Source organism: Ambystoma mexicanum, chromosome 4q (assembly GCF_040938575.1).
Source record: "Ambystoma mexicanum isolate Mex_15411 chromosome 4q, UKY_AmexF1_1, whole genome shotgun sequence".
Lineage (NCBI taxonomy): Eukaryota > Metazoa > Chordata > Amphibia > Caudata > Ambystomatidae > Ambystoma > Ambystoma mexicanum.
The window spans coordinates 1073818541-1073837442 of NC_090928.1; the positions used below are offsets into that span (position 1 = coordinate 1073818541).

Below are 18902 nucleotides of genomic sequence, written 5' to 3' on the forward strand. Positions count from 1 at the left end.
CCTCATGACTTTAAGAAAATAAATGATGGACATCTCTTCTAATCTTACTGTACGGTGTAAGGCTTTTAGTTGGCTCAGGATTTACACACTTGGATATCTTTTGGTTGTAGCGCCTGCTTCCTTAAACAATAAAATACAATACAAAATGTCTAAATGCAGAGAGGGTGTGGTACAGTAGGAAGATGTGGGGCAAGAGACCAGACTGGCCTCAACACAAGGAGATAAAGGGCAAAGACCAGGGTGAAATCACAAGTCCAGAAGCAGGAGGGAGGACACTGTTCCCCTCACCTACCCCATCCGCAACACACCCCAGCAGTGAGAAAAACACAATTGACTGTGCAGTGGTACATCTTTTAAACAAAAACTCCAACATTGCCATTAATGCTGTTTTGGCAAACTGAATAGCAATTTGATAACTTGTTAATTATATTAGTGTCAAGTTGACTAGTTATAAGTAGAATTAGGCAGGAGAAAGCCACCAGAAAGATGGGAGTTGGTGGAAACTGGGATCCCAGGGGATAGCTGGTGGAACTGGAGACTTGTGTTGCCAAAAACAATTGCCAACATCATGGGTCTACATCACTGGACTTGTCAAGCCCCAAGTGAGGAAGGTGGTAATGCCTGAAACAGGGAAACTCCCACATTAGCTTACAAACACTCCTAGACCTGAGAGTAGCAGTTCAATGTGTTTGAAAAATAAGAATGAGCTCGAATGAATGAAGGATTGCATGCAGAAACACGTTTGATGTGCGCATGGGGGGAGGCATGTAAATATGCCTCTGTGAAGAGGCTCTGAGGCCAGCTGCTATGGAAGCCCAGGGAAGGTAGTCACTGCAGAATAAGTCAGGAATGGATTGCTCCGGGCAGCAAAACTAGCCGGCAGATGCCTTATCCCATATCAGTTTGCAGGTGCACTAGAGGAGAAGTGCAACACCACAATACCATGATGGAGAGGCCAGCAGAGAGGTTGGTGTTTTCTCAAAAGTATGTGGTGAAGCACAAGGATCCATGATGAAGAGGCTGGCTACAGAGATCTTCCGTGTTATAGGAAAGAACCTTCTGAAGTCAAAGGGATTTGCCCCCTGGAACTGCATCCCCCATGGAGGGAAGAGGTATAGGAATGCAGCAAGTTTCAAGTGGGGTCCAGGAAGTTATGGAGACTGTGCTATGGATGTAAAGGGCGTGGGAGGGTATTGTGGACTGTGAACATTCAACTCAAGGAAATGTAGGGTTGGTTGGTGGTCCGTAGCAGGGGTTGGAAGAGCTGAGAACCTGCCCCACTTTTTGAGCAGTGCACTACAGGAACATGTAAGTCACTGTTGCAACTCCTGCTTGTGCCCATGAGAGGTTGTAATACAGAGTTTGCAAAGCATTGACTTCTGCACTGAGGCTAATGGGGCTGGCATCCCGTTCTGCAGAAGCTGGTCAGTTAAGGTGGTCGTTTGCTCTACACACATTGGTGATCATGTAGTTGGATAGAGCTAGTCCCAGATATTCTATGGGGTCGAGGGTGACCAGAATATCTACAGACTTGGTCTAGCCCTTCTAATTACAGCCAGTGGTTGTGCACCTTGGTGAAGGCAGTTAGTGCATGTTAGATGGAGGGTCGAGGGTGAAGTTTTTGACTCCTTTTTGTAGACCCCATAGTCTGATGGCACTGCTCAGTTGAGAATACTTTTTTGAATGGGCAGTGGCCTCTGTGGGGTGCCCCTTCACACATCTTCAATCTATGTGCAGCAGGTGTGTTGACCATCTCGACAGCTTGTCTCAATGCAATATTATGGAGGTGGCCAAAAGATAACTGGGGCAGCTGGTACAGGGAAGTGTTCTATTTGTAAGGTTCAGGTGTACACCATTAGTTGGAGGAGAGCGGTGGGCCATAAAAGGGCAAAGACCCGGGCATCCAACTCAAAGTGGACAGTGTCTAACTGACACAAGCGTGATAGTGCAGTAAGAACTCTCAAACTTTCCACATCCGGACATGCGCCAGACACCCAGGGTTCCTTTCACATAGAGGCAGGCTAGCTCATGGGGTCTGCCTAGCCCTAGATTAGTCTCCTCAAACATAACCTCTATTATTCGACATAAGAGTTTAAGGTCTAAACGTAATGATATGCGTCAGTTGTGTTTACAAATCGGAGGAAATTGTATTTTATTGTTTGCTTGTTAGACGCTTATACAGCAAGTAAAATATTGTTTCAAAGACTTGGATTACATCACATTGAGCAACACATAGCAGTAGGTTCCTGCAATAGTACACATATTCTGCTATTTGATGTTTGTATTGCGCCTGCTGCCATTGTTATGGCCTTGAAGAGCTTTCAGCTGGAAGGTCCTTCAAAAGATCATAGTCTGTTCAAACATGAAAATAAAAGCGCATTACATGTGAGCAATAGTTAGCATTTAGTCGATTATTCAATTACTAGCAGAGATGACATTATAAAAGCCATACCAAGCAGCGGTTTCAGGCACGGAGGACAGCTGTGTCAGTGACTGTGACATCTGGACAGAATTCTTCCTAGGGACTTCGTTGTATTCTGTGGGTTGTGGCGCAAAAGTGAATGTGTGCTCTTGCATCTGTTCCTTGCATTTGAGCCCTGGAAAAAAAAGTACTAACAAAGACAAAAGTCTTGGCTTTTGTATGGGTATTTTGTAGTGTAAGTGGTCATGTATAGCGCCTGTCTTCCACTGTTGGTGGCCTGACATCGCTTGGCAGTGTAAGAAAAAGGTGGGAGGTTAGATTCATAAGTGGGACTGGCCGATGCAAAACTTGTGGTGTTGATGGGCGCAGGTCGGAGGTCCCCAGTTCCTGAGTGCCCGTCTGCTTTCTACGGGTTTGGTGGAGAAAATTGGGAGCATGCTATCCATGGGGAAGATCCCACGGTCTGGTAGACTACAGCACTTTGGGTCTGGTTAGCCACTGATGTGTGATAGTGCGACTGGGCTAAAGAGAGCTTAGTTGTGGCTCACTATTGATGTGCTAATGACTGAGCATCTGGTGGCCTTCTGTGGGGTGTTTGTGTGTAATGTAAGGTGGTGGTAGATCTCGGAGGGGAGTCAGTTGGGGAAGGTTGGAGTAGTCCCCCCTCCCCCCCCCCTACGCAAAACAACCTGCAACTCTGCGTTCCAAATCCAAGCCCTTTGCAGACAGGTGCCATTTCTCTTACTCCTAATGCCACCTTTGAGTTTTAGGATAATACATCTAAATTGGGATAACAAATTAATTTTAGGTGCTTTCTCGGGATTCATTTAAAAAATATTCTCTGCGCTTAGATATTTCTCTTTACAGGTCCACATGACCTCTGTCTCCTGGCACAACTGCAGCCACATTCTCTATTTCAGTATCTGAGTAACTGTTCTTTTAGCTCCTTTTGAGAACTCATGTAATCTTTTTACGTTGATACATAATCGGGTAATGTACCAAATTTGGTATACATTTAGTCAAGGACAAATCGCAGCAGGTGAGTGTAACGATTTGTGGGGTTTACTGCTCAAACAGCCAGCATTAAGTAACATATACAAACAATGATACATTCACACTGCGCATATGTCCAAAATCCTGTTAATGATTAATCGCAGAAATTCAATTCAGTTCGGAGTCAGCCTTTCAATTCAGTACGCTGACACGTGTTTCAAGCAGCTGCTCTTCTTCTGAGGCTTGGACAGTGTTGCTCATTGCCGAAAGGCATCTGTTCAGAAATCTGCCTTACTGCAATTACAAAGACATATAAGAAGTGCAATTCTACACTCAAGCCTCAGAAGAGCAATTGCTCGAAACACGTGTCAGGCTGACTCCGAACTGAATTGAAAGGCTGACTCAGAACTGAATTGAATGTATGCAATTAAGCATTAAACAAACAAGATCTTGGACATGTGCAGTGTGAATGTATCATTGTTTGTATATGTTACATTTCAAATGCACCATTATTCCCTACTGTCTGTGGTGCCACATGAGGTTTCTATTCTTCCTGCAGTCTCATTTGATTCCACTCTGGGCCTCCTGAACTAGGTAATCCATTTGTTTTCATGGTCGTGGCCAACCTTACTGCATTGCCTCTGTGGTTCATAATGTGGCTGGGACACTGATGTTAGAATATAAGAATAATATGCATCTTTCTTAGCCCTAACCCAATTCATTTTTCGTGATCAAAATCCTGTTCTTTCAGTAACATTCCAAATGGAATTGCAGTGTCGGTCATTGAGTAGAAACAAAATCGGAATGTGTTCTTGGCTTCCTCTGTCAGCCATTACAAGACAGGGCTGGGTGCGTGGAGAGGGCATGCATGGCCTTCACCGATAAACCTAGGCTAAATAGCATTAAGGATAGGTCCATCTATTCTGCGAAGCACGTTAAGCTGTTTCAAAAGGGCTCTATTCTCTTCTTTAAATGCTATGTAAATACTGACTGCACCCAGCAGAGGTTAGTTGCACATTGAGCCATAGTGGTCAGCCTTACCACTTTGTTAAACGCACGGAAGTTATCTATTTAAGGTTATACAAAAAGGGTGACCATTGTTGGAACATGGGGAAAGTGGATTCTGTATGCAATGCCTCAAACATAAGTCACTGTCCGTGAACTGGCCGAAAGAGTTTGTCATTAAAGCCATAAGTAAAGTGGAAACTCGCAATAACAATAATAACAGTTGAATATGTAATTTGGTCTGCCTTCTGGGGATGTTAGGCAAGATTGTATGCAGTACCCTGTGGGAGACTGCACCAGTTTTGTCCTCTTGCCAATAGTTAACCCAACCTTTGGTCAATGTGAGCTGTAGGGTTATTACAGAGATTCACAGTGACCAGTATTCAAATAAACACTCTCGAGGTCTCTTGATTAAACAATTATTTATTAATTTAACAGTCGGTGGAATAAGCTTTCTTTAGAAGGGAGTAAAATATGTAACACAATAATATACTTCAAAACTAACCACTCTGTTTCAATAAATCAGTAGATGCCCATTTGGGAGGGCACACAGACTTTTCATACACCCTGAGGTGACTTAAATAACTAGGACTCTGTGGACATTGATCGATCAGTGGCACATTTAGAGCAATACTGAGATTAGTGTCAAAAGGAAAAGATGAGGGAATAAAACAATGGTTGACAAATATTCTTCAGCAGGTAAGTACTTTTTGAACCCTCCAATGCAAAGTAAATTAACCCTTTCCCAGCTACACAAGTTATCTAATGTGTGACTTGTTGAGGGATAGTTAAAGCACAAAGTCGGAGGTAAGAAGAGACTTTCAGGGAGCTAGGACAGCCAATGTTAGTTGAGCAAAAGTCTAGGTGAGCTGAAGCACTTGTAGGTAGGTAAAAAGTCTTGCACAATGTTTTAGAAATCTTTGCAGAAAATGAAATCACTGTAGGGCCACAAGCTGGGAGGCTTGTGAGGCGCAAAGCTGCAAGCAACTCTGCAAAAGCAACCAAGTCAAGTCTCAACTGAGAGCTAGCAATGCTACACAACAAGAGGCAAGCAACCCCTTAGTTTTACAGTAACTTTGGTTTGAAGAAATTGGTTCCAGCTGGCTTCTGTTACATTTGTAGGCCTGCAGATCCTGTGTTCCTGAGCCTCAGTCGTAGGGACAAGAGGGAGGACGTCTGGGGACTCCTGCACAACGAATTGAAGGTCTGTGGCAGCAACGGGCAAACTTCAGATCAGCAGCACTTCGCGGTTTCAGTTTCTCGTGGCTCATGCCAACAGCACCACTGCGGTTCTCTGATACCTTTTATGGACTTTCCTCGCTCTGTTGAGGTGGCTCAGGCTTGCTTCTTGGGAGTCTGAAGGATCTTCCTGGAGCTCGGGTCCGACTTAAGAATGATGCCCTCGATCTGGTGTTCCTCTCCCTGGCAATCGGTTCCTGCAGCAGCAATGGAACTACAGCCAGCTCCGAGAGGATGTCCAGACGAGTTGGCTTTGGGGTTGATTGGTCCCACCAACACAAGAGGAGAAGTTGTCCTTTGCAGGGCTTTTCTAGTCAAGGGCTTCACTGGGCAAACCAATGGTCCAGGACTTGCAGCAAGCATCTCTTCCAAGTTCCTCTTTGGATTTCTTCATCCAGTGGTCGACTCTGCCTTCCAAGCCAAAAGCCTCGCCTTTTATGCAGGTTTCCCCCATTCATCCGCAGCCTAGCTGTCACTCACCCTGCAGGGTGGCTGTCCTTTAAGGACAGCCAGACGGCCAATCACCTTTGGGTGCATTCCTATAACCACAGGTATTAAGCACAGGGAGTTTCAGGCACCTCCTGACATGCTGTAGCCAAAGACTGGCTTCAGCAGTGAACCCTGACAAAGGCAATACGAACAAAGGGATCAAGCGTGGTTTGGCGCACAGAGTAAATCTCAAGTAGATCCTTCCCAACAAGAAATGGCAAAAAAAAGACCAGGCCATTTTGACAAAATGGGGACCCATGGGTGCTTTACTGCAGCTGCAATTGCAGCCCGCGGTAGAAACACGCAATGGTAGGAAAAAGTAAACCACTTCCACCAGCCATTAATTGTAGAAAGGGTAACATAAAAATGTAACATTTCACTAGACAAAGGGGATACTAAGTAACCCCTACCCTATTGTAAGATGGTGTGTGCTGGTCTAGAAAGTTATAATGTAAGTAAAGTCAAATTCACTTCACTGTTCTTGGAAACAGTAGTTTAACCAAGAGACGGTATTTAAACCTTTGGGAAATCTAGAAGACATCCCTGTATCACTGCACTGAAGGTGCTGTGTGACGCAATGTAAAAAGATGATGCCTATGGAGTTTGTCAGACTCCAAAGTCGAAAAACATGGTTCAAATCAAAGAAAAAAAATACATTAGAGAGTGGGGAAAAACGTCTCTTCAGGTTAGAAATGAAATGTCCAGCAAAAGTGCTGGGGGGTCTCTAAGGTAGAAGGGAATTAGCACATTTCTGAGAATTCTCCCTAATGGGGGACTAGGGCATTATGTATGTAGTCTGAACATATTTGTGTTATCTCTTGTAAATGAATAACTAATTCCCCTTGCTGATGCAGGTTTCACCTTTTGTATAAAGGGAGAAGCCGTGTACTATTGAGGCACTTCAGTTCTCCAAGAAATACTGCTCGAGGAAGAACCTGAAGTCCGCTCGAGTGTATGATTTGCGCAAAATAAATCTTGCTGTGTAATTTTGAAACTGCCTCACTCTACTTTGTTTGAATTATAGCACTTAGAAGTCTCACTGAGCCTAAGGAAGCTGCATAGGAAGGTTATCTCTTTGGACCCAACCAGACAATTGCATCATAGAATAACAGGACTTTAAAGACTGGCAAGCCATCCTTATCCAAAAGTGATTGTGACTACTGTGCTCATTCCATGAGATGGGCAAAGGTCTACTGCTGCAATGTTGGAAGAGGTCTTCAAAATGGTATAACAAACCTGGTAGCCATGTGGGGGTAGTTTCTAAAAATGGAGCCCACTAATTCAGCTGGTAAGCTCAATGATGGAACATTTCTTTTGTGTAGATTAATTTATCTGCTATCTAGAGAGGCAATAGATCTGCAATTTTTAGGAGACCAAAACACATTGAGATGGCCATGGCCACATTCAGCAATCCATTGAGGGTAGTGGATATGTTGGGGAAATGCCATCCAAACCTCAGAAGGGAAAGATTGGCATGCAGAAATGGTGGCTGGTTGTCCTTAAAGTATTGTGAGATACCCTGAAAGGCTATATGACCTGACCGTTGTTGGGTGGAATGCAGACAGGTTTACAGGATAGTCTGAGGTAAGCCACAAGAAAGAGACCTTCCTAAATGGCAATAATTGCCGTAGTTGCCGGAATCTGTGGCTTGGCAGTTTGTAAGGAGAACCTGTGGGTGTTTGTTAAAAAAGCCGACTTCCGAAGTCTCCACTTCATGGGGTAGGGCGGTGGTTGCAGTTTCCGTAGCTAATAGGCATGGGCCTGATGCTGTTGCATCTCTCTGATACAGAAAATGTTCCCCCTCATTACTATTACGCCCTGCATTTCTAATTTTTACGATATGTCGTAATGGCAACACTTTTTGTTCTAAGGTGAAGACTTGAAGTGGCTCACCTGCCATGTCTATCACCACACTGCTGTGCCTTTCACTTCAAAGATGAGTATTTCTTTATTCCCCATCTAGCAATCTCATATAAAATCATTTTTTCATTGGGAGACAAGCTTAGAGCGTTAGTTTGAAATGGGTCTCGATGTGTCCTAACTGTCGGATTTTATTTTTTATTCAAGCTGAATCTCAATCCAAGACTGCATTGAGCTCTATGTATCAGGAGCTGTCCTAACCCTGTAATCTGGCAAAGATGTGAAGTTCTGTCTGATGTTGATTCTGTAATGGACCTTTATCTGGACAAGAACCTGAGGAAGGCCCCTCTTTGTAAAGCATAGTAGCCATGTGGGGGTACTGTACCAACCCTTTACTGCAGCATGGTGGTTTGAGGATCCTGAGCCTAATGGCTCTGTGTCAAACTACGACTACATGATGCAGCTTGCTTACTTCCACCTTGTTAGAGACAGATAATCCACTTCACCAAGAGGCTTTCTTTGGCTTGTTAAAACAAGACATGTTATGGTTGATATGGAGTCTCTGGTCTGGATATGAGGTTGGATTGTGAACCTCGGGAGGTCCCACCAATACAAAGTCCGTATTTAGGGGAATCGTGTTCTTTGTGATGGGTACTGGGTCTGCTGATGCCCAGTGTAGCTTACATTGCTGAGGCCCTTCATTGAAGTGTTCAGTGTGAGCGTGCTTATACTGCTGTGACCCACAACTGATCTGTTCTATATGTGCTAATCTTGCACTGTTAAAACCCGCAACACTCCTGGTCTGTGTAAAGCAAGCATGATCTACGCAGGTCCATAGCCTATCATTTCTATATTCGGAGGGCATTGTGCACTCCTACGGGCTATTTTGCACCTGTTCTATGTGAGGGGAGTTCCTGCTGCGGAGACCCATTTCTCATCTGTTCTCTAAATGGGAATCTTCTACCCATGCATAACCTTGCAACGATCCACTCCACATGTTCTACATGAGAGATTTGGTAAAACAAAAATATTGTTTCAAACACACGTGCCTAATGAAGCATAAATTGAGGAGCTGTTTTGATATGCATTGCAGGTTAGTGTTTTAGGCCTTGCCATGGCAACAAGGGATTGTGGAAATTAGTCGAAAGTATTTTTCCCCAGCAGCTGCAGGCATCGGTAGCAGAGGCGTATGCGCCGCTTAGTGCCATAGGAGACGTTAACACATGTTCGACTGTTAATTTCCATAAGATGACTGGCGAAAAAGGATAGGTTGCAGTGATGCTCCGTAAAGAACAGTTATAATACATCGCTTTTAGGTGTGAACTAGGTGTGCCGACGATTGATCCAGAAACAGTGCAGATAGGTGAGCATTACAACTTGAATATTGCTCCTACCACTCTAGAGGGTGGTGGGTAGTCTAAGAAGTGAGTACACAGTTTCAGAAAATATGTGAATCCCTTGCAGCAGTCTGGAGCTATAGTGAAAACATTTCTTGCATATACTTTTTGATGGACTAAATTGCCATGGGTAAGTGTGGCAAAGCTTATTAAAATCTTGTCCGCTTCTTGGCAGCATCAAAGCTTAATGGGTGACTGGTAGATTGCATGCCCTTTAAATCCTTGGCCTCTTTGGAGTGTGAGCAAGGAGATTTCAGTCCCTATTCGCAATCAGTTCTTGTACTTTCGATATTGAGCATGTTTATGTAATCAAAGAACTTAATCTCTAGATTTAGTGTTGGACTGTCTCATGCCTAGTTATCTATAACACAAATGTGTTTGGCTTGGACCTGGAACAGTGGAGGATTTCAAATCTCCTTCTCAAGGAGTGGGGAGGTGGATGGCAAATATATAAAGCTAGTGTGAATACCAGCTTTGCTCAGTTTTCACATTAGACTTAAGTGTTACAAGCATAAAACTTTAAGAAGCCAAACGGGGTTGTCAGTACTGGCCCGAAAGGTAGGATAGTTATTTTCACTGCTGGTCATGGATTTTTAAACCATAATGGCAAGTGATCCGAATACACCACATGACCCAGCACCTGATCTTCTACTGAGAAACATCTATTATCAGTGACTAGATCACTCAAACTAATACATGGTTTTTGCCTGCACAACATAGGGTGCCTTAGACTGCACGAGAATAATACTCCTTGGCTGTGCACAAGGTATTTTCAAGGATTGATGTAACTGGGTCTTATGTGGCTCAACTTACAACATTTTGGTGGCCTCTTGCCGCTCAGTCTTGCAATAGAGGGAAAGGATACGGGGTTTGAGTTTGTGCGACAAGGCAAGATACCTGTGGTATTGCTGCATGCATATTGGAAGCCATTATTTATTGTGTGCTTGTGAGATCCTAGTTGTGTTGCGTCGGTGTCCTAAGCAATATTCTCAATGGTGTCCTAAGCAATATTATCATTTCATAATCTTTAATTACACTTGTTCCATCCCATATTAAAGGCCATTTTTAGGGTTCAGTACGTGCTAGAAACGTGGTCCTTGACTACTTTGATACCGATTTTGTTCCTTGCTCTGACCATGCTTGCAGGCTTTTTGCTATTGTGTGTTACACTGGTTCTATCACTGACCAGGACCTTAAGAGAATGACGAGAAAGGAAAGGTATTAAAAATCTGCTCTTGGAACTTTGCTTTCTTAGTGCATCTCATGTCCCGTTTTACTTAATTATCTCTGTCCTTAAATAAGATAATAAAGTTACTCCTCTTGGGACTTCTCAAGTACATCCCAAAGTTAAAGTTTGTGGTTTTACCATGCAATTTTAATACCTTAAGTGAAAGTGGAGCCGTCTCGAGATTGCATGGAGACATACAACTGATCTGCCTGTGTGGAAGGAAGCTTTTATTGCTCGTAAAAATGCATTTCTTTTGCCCTAAAAGAGCTTTTCTGCAGAAGAAAATCATTAAATCTAGGAATAGTTCTAAACAGTTGTTTCTTGTAGTTCAGGATTTCTTGGCCCCGTCATGCATTAAAGGGGATCTTGCACCTATAATGGAAAATTGCAAGGTGTTAAACATTTTTGTGGGTACAATTAAATGTATTCAAGATAAAGGCATGTCTAAAACCCTTACCTCGGTTCTCTTCTGACCGAATTCAAAGTTAACTATTGTGGGACTCCTGTAGACTTGTACTGAAACCGCTTCAAGCCCCTCTTGCTACTAGCAAAGCCTTTGACCCTTTTCATTCTAGGTCGTGCCCATTACACGGGACAAACTACCCTTTGTGGGTTTGGAATGACGTTCTTATTCGGGACCATTATAAGGAGTTTATACTTTTTTGTAATTATAGACCCATCTGTGACCCCTAGGTTTGTTACTGAGTCTGCTTTCTGAAGGAGCTGGGGCCAGTGGTTCCTGTCTTTTCTAATTTATTGGGAACATCAGATCCAGCTTGGTGCCCTTCACTCTACTCCTTTTGTCTTGTCCTGTGGCACCAGATGGATCTTTCTTATTGCTACTTCTTTTTAACATCTATGTAGCCCTCTCTTTAAATTGCATGGATCTTCAGGACTACAATTACTTAGACAGATGATATTAATATCCTGCTTCAAGCGGAGAGTCCAACTGACTTTTTCAGAATGAACTCTTCCCTCCCCACAGATCGTGTTGGGGCATCAGGTGGACTTTCTCAGATGAGGGTCGTTGTGGTGGTGTTGAAAGCCTGTTTAGCTTTTTTTTCTTCTCCCCCCCCCCCCTTTAACAACTTAAAAGGGTTTTACTGTTTAATCCTAAGGTATACCATTGCATGGTGGTTGGGGCTTTAATTAATTCTCCCGTGGACTATCCCAGTGCTACATACTCGTGTCTATCTGGTACACAGCTAGAAAAGCTACTTATGGTTCAAAATGCTGTGGTAGTGTTCAACTGGTGTGATTTGAGACACTATGATGGAATTAATGAGGAAATTAACTTTTTTTTTTTTTAGCTAACCAAAGTGGATACAGAAGTGTCCAAAATGACCTGAAGCATATCGGACCAGTAGTTGGTTGTAAGAATAGTTAGTCGTGTGCTACTTGCATATGGTATTACTTTTATTGAGTTGGTTATTTTGCAGTTCAGTGGTTTCATGTTTTTCCACTATTTCCCTTAATTCTAAGTAAACACTGCTGGTTACACACCCCCCAGCCACGCGTTCTCCTCAGGCCTAACGCAGCCACATCCGGTCTGGATAAATCTTGCCAAAACGAACACATACTCCTGATCTCTCAACCACCACACCTACCGCTAAGGAGCAGCTACTACACGAATACCGCACGAGCTGCACACATACCCGGTGCTCACATACACCTTCGACTCCCTCTACTCTCCCTACTGATCTGAACTTCGGTTCCCAAGGGCGTTCAACCTACCAGCGCCTTCAGACCATACCAATGGTATATAAGGTGCTATATAAATGCAAAATAACATAACATATTGTTTTGTACTATAACACACACTTTTAAAACTATTGGTTAAACAAAAGCTCAACCTTAACAAGATATTTAATACAGTGCATAAATTACATGTTGAGAAGCATTTTATAAAAAAGAAATACATTTTAAAAAACAATATATCATGGTACATTTCTCAATTGTGCAAATGCAAACTCCTCTATGTACCCCCATAGTTCATTTACTTTCCAAATAAAAAAAACAATTGCAGACAATGACAAAAGTTGGGCAACCAGAGACAGTCCTTCCATAGGTAATCGCTATCGCTTGTGATTCCAGATTCAATTAACCTTTTAAAATAAATAATTTGCAATGGCAGAAGTGTTTAACAAAACATTACAAGGTGTTTGTGTTTCCATCTCCCCAGCAAAACAACAAAAAATGCAACACACATTTCCCTTCAGTGCCTTAACTCTGTGCAAGAACTCTTTAGGTTTTAGAGTCAACCTAAATCTGAGGAAGTCGTGCCTAGCTCGATCCCCCGGGAATAAGATTAAATGAAGGGCTGTGGAGCAAAGGCATTTATGTTCATGTTGCAAAAAAAAACCAAGTCTCCTTAAGGAGTGCAATGTTTCTATTGTAAGGCTTCAATCCCGTAAATGTAAGTTTTTTTTTTTTAATTTTTTCTATTTTTTTTTTACTTTCCTCTGTTCATGAATTAAATCGGATTTATCCAAATTTACAGATTATACCTTTCTTTAGTAGATTACTGTCAAAGTATTTAAAATTCCTTCTGTTCTTTTTTACCACAATTTCTATAAGGTCAGCATAAAAATTGGGACCATTTACTGTCCAATGTCCCATATTATCAGAACGGATGCTACGGCATTTGGAATACACATACATTTTCTCCAAATTATACTTTCCAGGCAATCGACTATACCCATCACTCTTTCATATGTCAGTTCTATACCATATAACATTTTAGCTGACTTTCCCTCCATAAGAAATTCATCAGGGGTTTTGCTGAAAACTTACAATAAGAACTTTTAAGATACGTCATTTGCATGATTAGTCTCTCTGCCATCTGCCTATAGTGGATCTTAAGGTATCCTTTAGCTAGGATACTCATCAGTGAAAACCCAAATACAGCAAGTGTTCTACCACTTCCAATTTAAGACCATTGATGTACCACCTGTTACAGATTTTCTTATTATGAGATTAACATTAATCACAAGCAAATTTTCCTTAGCATAACGAGAGAAAGCAGTTAGTCTCTAGAGGCCCAATGCAGTACAATCGGTAAAAATAAAATAATCAGCATAGGCCAACCAGTTTAATCTTATGTTGCTGATATTTAGAGAAACCAGAACTTCAAACTCCACCTTCTCTCCCGCATCAGAGCTGTACAAATTAAAAGGGCAGGGAGCTTAAATACATCACTGCCTTCAACCGTTTTGTGGGTATCCTTCCATATTTAAGCGTAACTGTACGTACGTATTTTCATGTAGTTTTATTATCCGTAAGCCTGGGGGATCCCCCAATTTGAACATTTCCACCATAAACGTTTAAGACTGAACACCCTGATATGATATGATAGTTTATTTATATAGCGCCTATACACAATGTGTTTCAAAGCGCTTCAAGGAGGGAAGGGACATAGGAAAAATACAGTTACATTCAGCAAAAGTCCTTGAAACAATACAGAATGTGAAAATAACTATCATAATAGGCCTGTCGACATTTCTGATAGTGCAAGTGCATAGAACAAGTAAGGCAAGAGGTGATGGAAAGGAAGGAAAAAGGAGCAAGCAGTAACATTACTAAGTCTGACGACAATTTACGCAGTGCAGGTGGTAACAAGAGGTGGGGTGGGAGGGGGGTCCAAGTGGACAGAGGGGGGAAGGAGAACAAGACACGCTACTGAGCAAAAAGTCAGTGACAAATTGAAAAGTAGGGGAGGGGGAGAACAAAAAAGGGGGGGGAGACAGACAAGCTGCTATCAAGAGTCACGGAACAGATGATAGGAGTAAGTGCTAGGAGGGGGAAGTCTAAGAGGGGGGAGAAAAGGAGGGGGGAGCACAGAGCAAGAGGCGGGCAAGCAGGGTGAGGGCACACAGATACTCACGGGGGGGCAAACAGAATCTCAGAGCGGGCAGGGGGGGCAAACAGACACTCACGGGGGCAGGGGGGGCACACAGATACGCAGGGGGGGCACACAGATACGCACGGGGGGCAGGGGGGCACACAGATACTCACGGGGGGCAGGGGGGCACACATACTCACAGGGGGCAGGGGGCACACAGATATGCACGGGGGGCAGGGGGGCACACAGATACTCACGGGGGGCAGGGGGGGCACACAGATACTCACGGGGGGCAGGGGGGCACACAGATACTCACAGGGCGGGCAGGGGGGGCACACAGATACGCAGGGGGGGCACAGATACGCACGGGGGGCAGGGGGGCACACAGATACTCACAGGGGGCAGGGGGGGCACACAGATACGGGGGGCAGGGGGGCACACAGATACTCACGGGGGCAGGGGGGCACACAGATACTCACGGGGGCAGGGGGGGACACAAATACTCACGGGGGGCAGGGGGGGCACACAGGTACTCACGGGGGGCAGACAAACTCACATGGGCCGGCGATCCGGCGTACCGCGGTGGACAGGGCCTTAGGAGTGGGCCTTGTGTGGAGGGCCGGCCAAGCCTGCCGGCCTCCTCATTGGCCCAGATGTAGTGGTCCAGGGCCAAACCCAGGCCACCAGCAGCAGGATGGAAGGCACTCCGGTGCCCAACAAAGAAAGAAAAGAAAACGCCATCTTGGAATGGCCACCCTGGAAATATCAATGGCAGCAGTATAGATAACCCCGTATGTTTTGCCTAGTACCAAGTTTTGTCAGCATTTTAACAAAACGCAGTTCAAGTTGGTCCCATGAGATTTTCGAAAATCCTGTTTGTCGTTAATCTTTTCTACTGATGGAATACGCACTCTTCCAAGTGCTTCAAAATAATTGCTGCAAAGATTACTGTCAGCTGGCAAAATAATTCTAGGACGATAACTACTAGGGTTTTCGCATTGACCATTTTTAAAAATAGGTTCTATAAATGTTTCCCACTCTCAAGGAAGAGTTCCACCTTGCAAAATATCAGGCACGTAGTGATAGTTGGTCACTGTTACATCCATCCCAGCTGCATCAGTAATTGAGTCAAAATGTGTTGTAAAAGCAAATACCTTCATTCAGATGTCATACTGCACTTGTAAAATGTTCAGTGTTCATGTTCCAATGGTTGCAAGCACTCCCTGTTGAAAATTCAAGGCTTGGTTTTGTTAGTAGTAAACACTATTTTATGTTGGCTTTGATTAGCACACATTCAAAGCTCCAAGTCAGAAAGCTTATTTTACTAGCAACCGTGAATTCGAGTTTACGTGTGTGTGCAGTTAGATGGAGTGATGCAGTGCACTATTCTAGTGTGTAGTTGTGTGCATTACGTTTCCGAGTGTAAACACGCCCTTGTTCTCTTGTAAATGTTGGCAAAAGTTTGTCCTGCCTTGTTTATTTTGTGTCTGACCCCTGATATGTTACTCCTAGATACGGTCATCATAGGAATGGACACAATTTCCACTGATGTTTTAGACTTTAATTGGAGACTTGATTTTTCAAGAAATATTTTTAAAGAAGTTACGGTAACTAGTTTTAGCATTCATTATTATATAAAACCATTGTCCGAAACATTGACATAGGCGGTAAACTTGGCGATCGACGGTTCCATGTCATCTTGCTGAAAACATTTTGCCAGACACAAGTAAAAGAAGCTACTTTTTTATTTTCTCTTAATTTCTAAAATGTTATCAAATCTATGGCTATTACAATGATTGCGCTCGGTGGCAATTAGTCAGTCTTTTACAGGCAGCGCCAGTTGTAAAATAACCATCATGACTACAGTCTTTAGTTTTATATAGCATGAAGAAGTGACTAAGCCTTGCTTTATCTTGCCAAAAAGGCTTTGCCCTCTATATTCGAAAAGAATACTTAATGGGCAAAACTCGATTATGAAACGCAAGAAAATCAGTGAAGGTTTTTTTTCCTCTGCCCTAACTCTGGATGTGTGGTGCAGGGTGTTGGTAAGAGTTAAGTGGTTTAGGAAAGAGACCCCTTCTCCAAACAAAAACTAAAATGGTGTGAAGCAGGATTGAAAAAATAATTTGTGATTTTCTCGTAGAACTGGGAGGATAGCTCAGCAGCAACGTGTTCGCCTTGGGAGCAAGACAACACGAAGCAACACAGGCTCGATGACCCAGGTTCGTGCTTAGAAACCTCTGGGTATTTAAGCGGGTTATAAATATGCAACAAAGACAGCAAAACAAAATACGCAACTAAAAAAAAAAACAATTCCTGTAACAGCGCCTCGATGCCCACGGGCTGTGTGAGCGCTTTAAAAATGCAAATCAATTAATAAATAAAACTGCTAAATGGTGTAGGGAATAATGCAACTGTTTTAATAATGTGTCATCTTTCATGTGGTTACTGAAGTCAATGGTCCGCATAACCAATATCTAAAACTGTTCAATGATGGAATTCTTTTTCATAAATTTGGTAATTGTGGCTATAAATGACATTATTATTCTGAGGCGGGGATACAGGATTTCCTACGTTCAGAAGTACTAAAGCTGTTCAACCGAATTTCTTGGGCACAGCAGTGCTTGCACGAAAGTAGCTCATTGTAAAAGGCCAAGTGGGCAGGGAAGTGGCGCTCATGGGGATCTAAAATAAATTACTGGGGATAGGGTACATTCTTGACAAATGCCTTTTAGATTAAACTTTACGCCACAGGCACTGTAGCTAGAAAGTGAAGTTAAAGGTGCGCAGCTTTATTGTGGTAGCACATCCATAAGTGCATAAGTGAGCTGTCCCAAGTGTTTAGCTAGCCCTATGTAGTATGCAGATACATTTATCTTCTGCCGAGCATCTGCAAGTCGAGCGTCAGTCGTAATCGGATGGTTTTCATTCAAAAAAGGGTTCACTTAAACCTATGTTTTTATATTATTTGAAAGCTTGTTTAGACTGTTAAAAGGGACGGCACTCTTTTCAGCTATCATTTCTTCCTTTTCGTGTCTAAACACTGTAGTTCTCAGCTGCTCAGAAAAAGGATTACCCGGAGTAAAGAATGGTGACGCAAGGAACAATGTCCTTATGAAATGGCTGTTTTTTCACCTTTCCATTTTTTTATTCTTACTTGGTTTGGACACCTATACTCTGTAGAACTATTGTCGAACTTGAGGTTGAGCAGCTTTTTTTTCAGCTAAATTGATGGCTGTCAGATTGTGGTGAAATCTTTTCAGAAGAAATCTGCGTTTTTCTTCCATATTCGCAAAGGCTCATGTGTTGGAAGCTGAACCATGCACTGGTAACATTTCAGACATACTCGGATTCAAGCACACCTGAAAACATTAACTTATTCTTCCTTGCTATTTTAATTGGGTCAGTTTCATTGTGTACCATTTACTGCTTTGGGAAGATAAATGTACTAAATTATTTACAATATAAAATGGATTTTAATGTGATATGGTATCTGAACCAATTCAGAACTTATTGGCTTATTGATTGATACATATGAAATCTTTATTTTCAAATGTTTTTAAAGAGCTGTTCCAAATCATGAATTTTCAATCTTTTATTTTTTTTACAGTGGGTGCTTCCAGAATTAATTGGCCACACGGCTGTCACAGTGTTAATGCTGATTTCATTGCACTGGTTCATCTTTCTTTTAAATGCGCCTGTAGCTACGTGGAATGTATATAGGTAAGTGAAGTAAAATGTTTTAGTTTGCTCATTATTTGAATGTGCAATATGCGTAGATTCCTACTTGCGTTCCACACATTTTTATCTCTTATCTGCCAACGGAAGCAACTTTCTGAACGTTTTTCAATTTTTTTAAATTGATTTTATTGGCATTTTGAATTTAACAAACAGTAATTTGCCCACTCTGTCTCTGCATGGTACATATAAAAACAATACAAAGCAAAGAAAAGACAGTCGGTGAATGCCCAGCATTCGAAGATGCTGAGGACAGTATCGAATGTTATAATCACTTTGTAGAAATGTGAGTACTTCCGCTCAGTCCTGTGAAAATTTCGATTGATCTCCTTGAATACTGTACCTAATACATTAAAGTGTGACAAAGTTCCAGACTCTGGACAACCAGTCGGCAAAATGCAGAGCGTTAGATTTCCATGCTATGCCTAATAAAGTTGCAAGTTGCAATACAACATAGGTTTTACATGTTTCAAGCATTTTATTTTTTACTCCAGAATCAACAAAAAATTAGACTTAAGGGTTCTAGGTTTCAATACACTAAATATTTCCGCATCTGATCGTCAATTTATGCCCGGTATCCCTTCAATTTCGGGCAGCTCCACCATACATGCCCCCAATCCCCAAGTAAGCCACATTGCCTCCAGCATTGCAAGGAGATAGCTGGTCTCATTTTGTGCAAGTGAACCGACG

At 42.6% G+C, this 18902-nt stretch overlaps 1 protein-coding gene across 3 annotated transcripts in view; it reads left to right on the plus strand.

Annotated features, from left to right (window-relative positions):
* Positions 1-18902, plus strand: part of CNIH4 (cornichon family member 4) — a 156862-nt gene that overhangs the window by 91184 nt on the left and 46776 nt on the right. For all 3 annotated transcript variants that reach the window (XM_069608646.1, XM_069608648.1, XM_069608647.1), the window contains one exon: positions 18085-18197. In XM_069608646.1, the coding sequence (XP_069464747.1) occupies positions 18085-18197 (113 nt within the window). The remainder of the gene's footprint in view (positions 1-18084; positions 18198-18902) is intronic.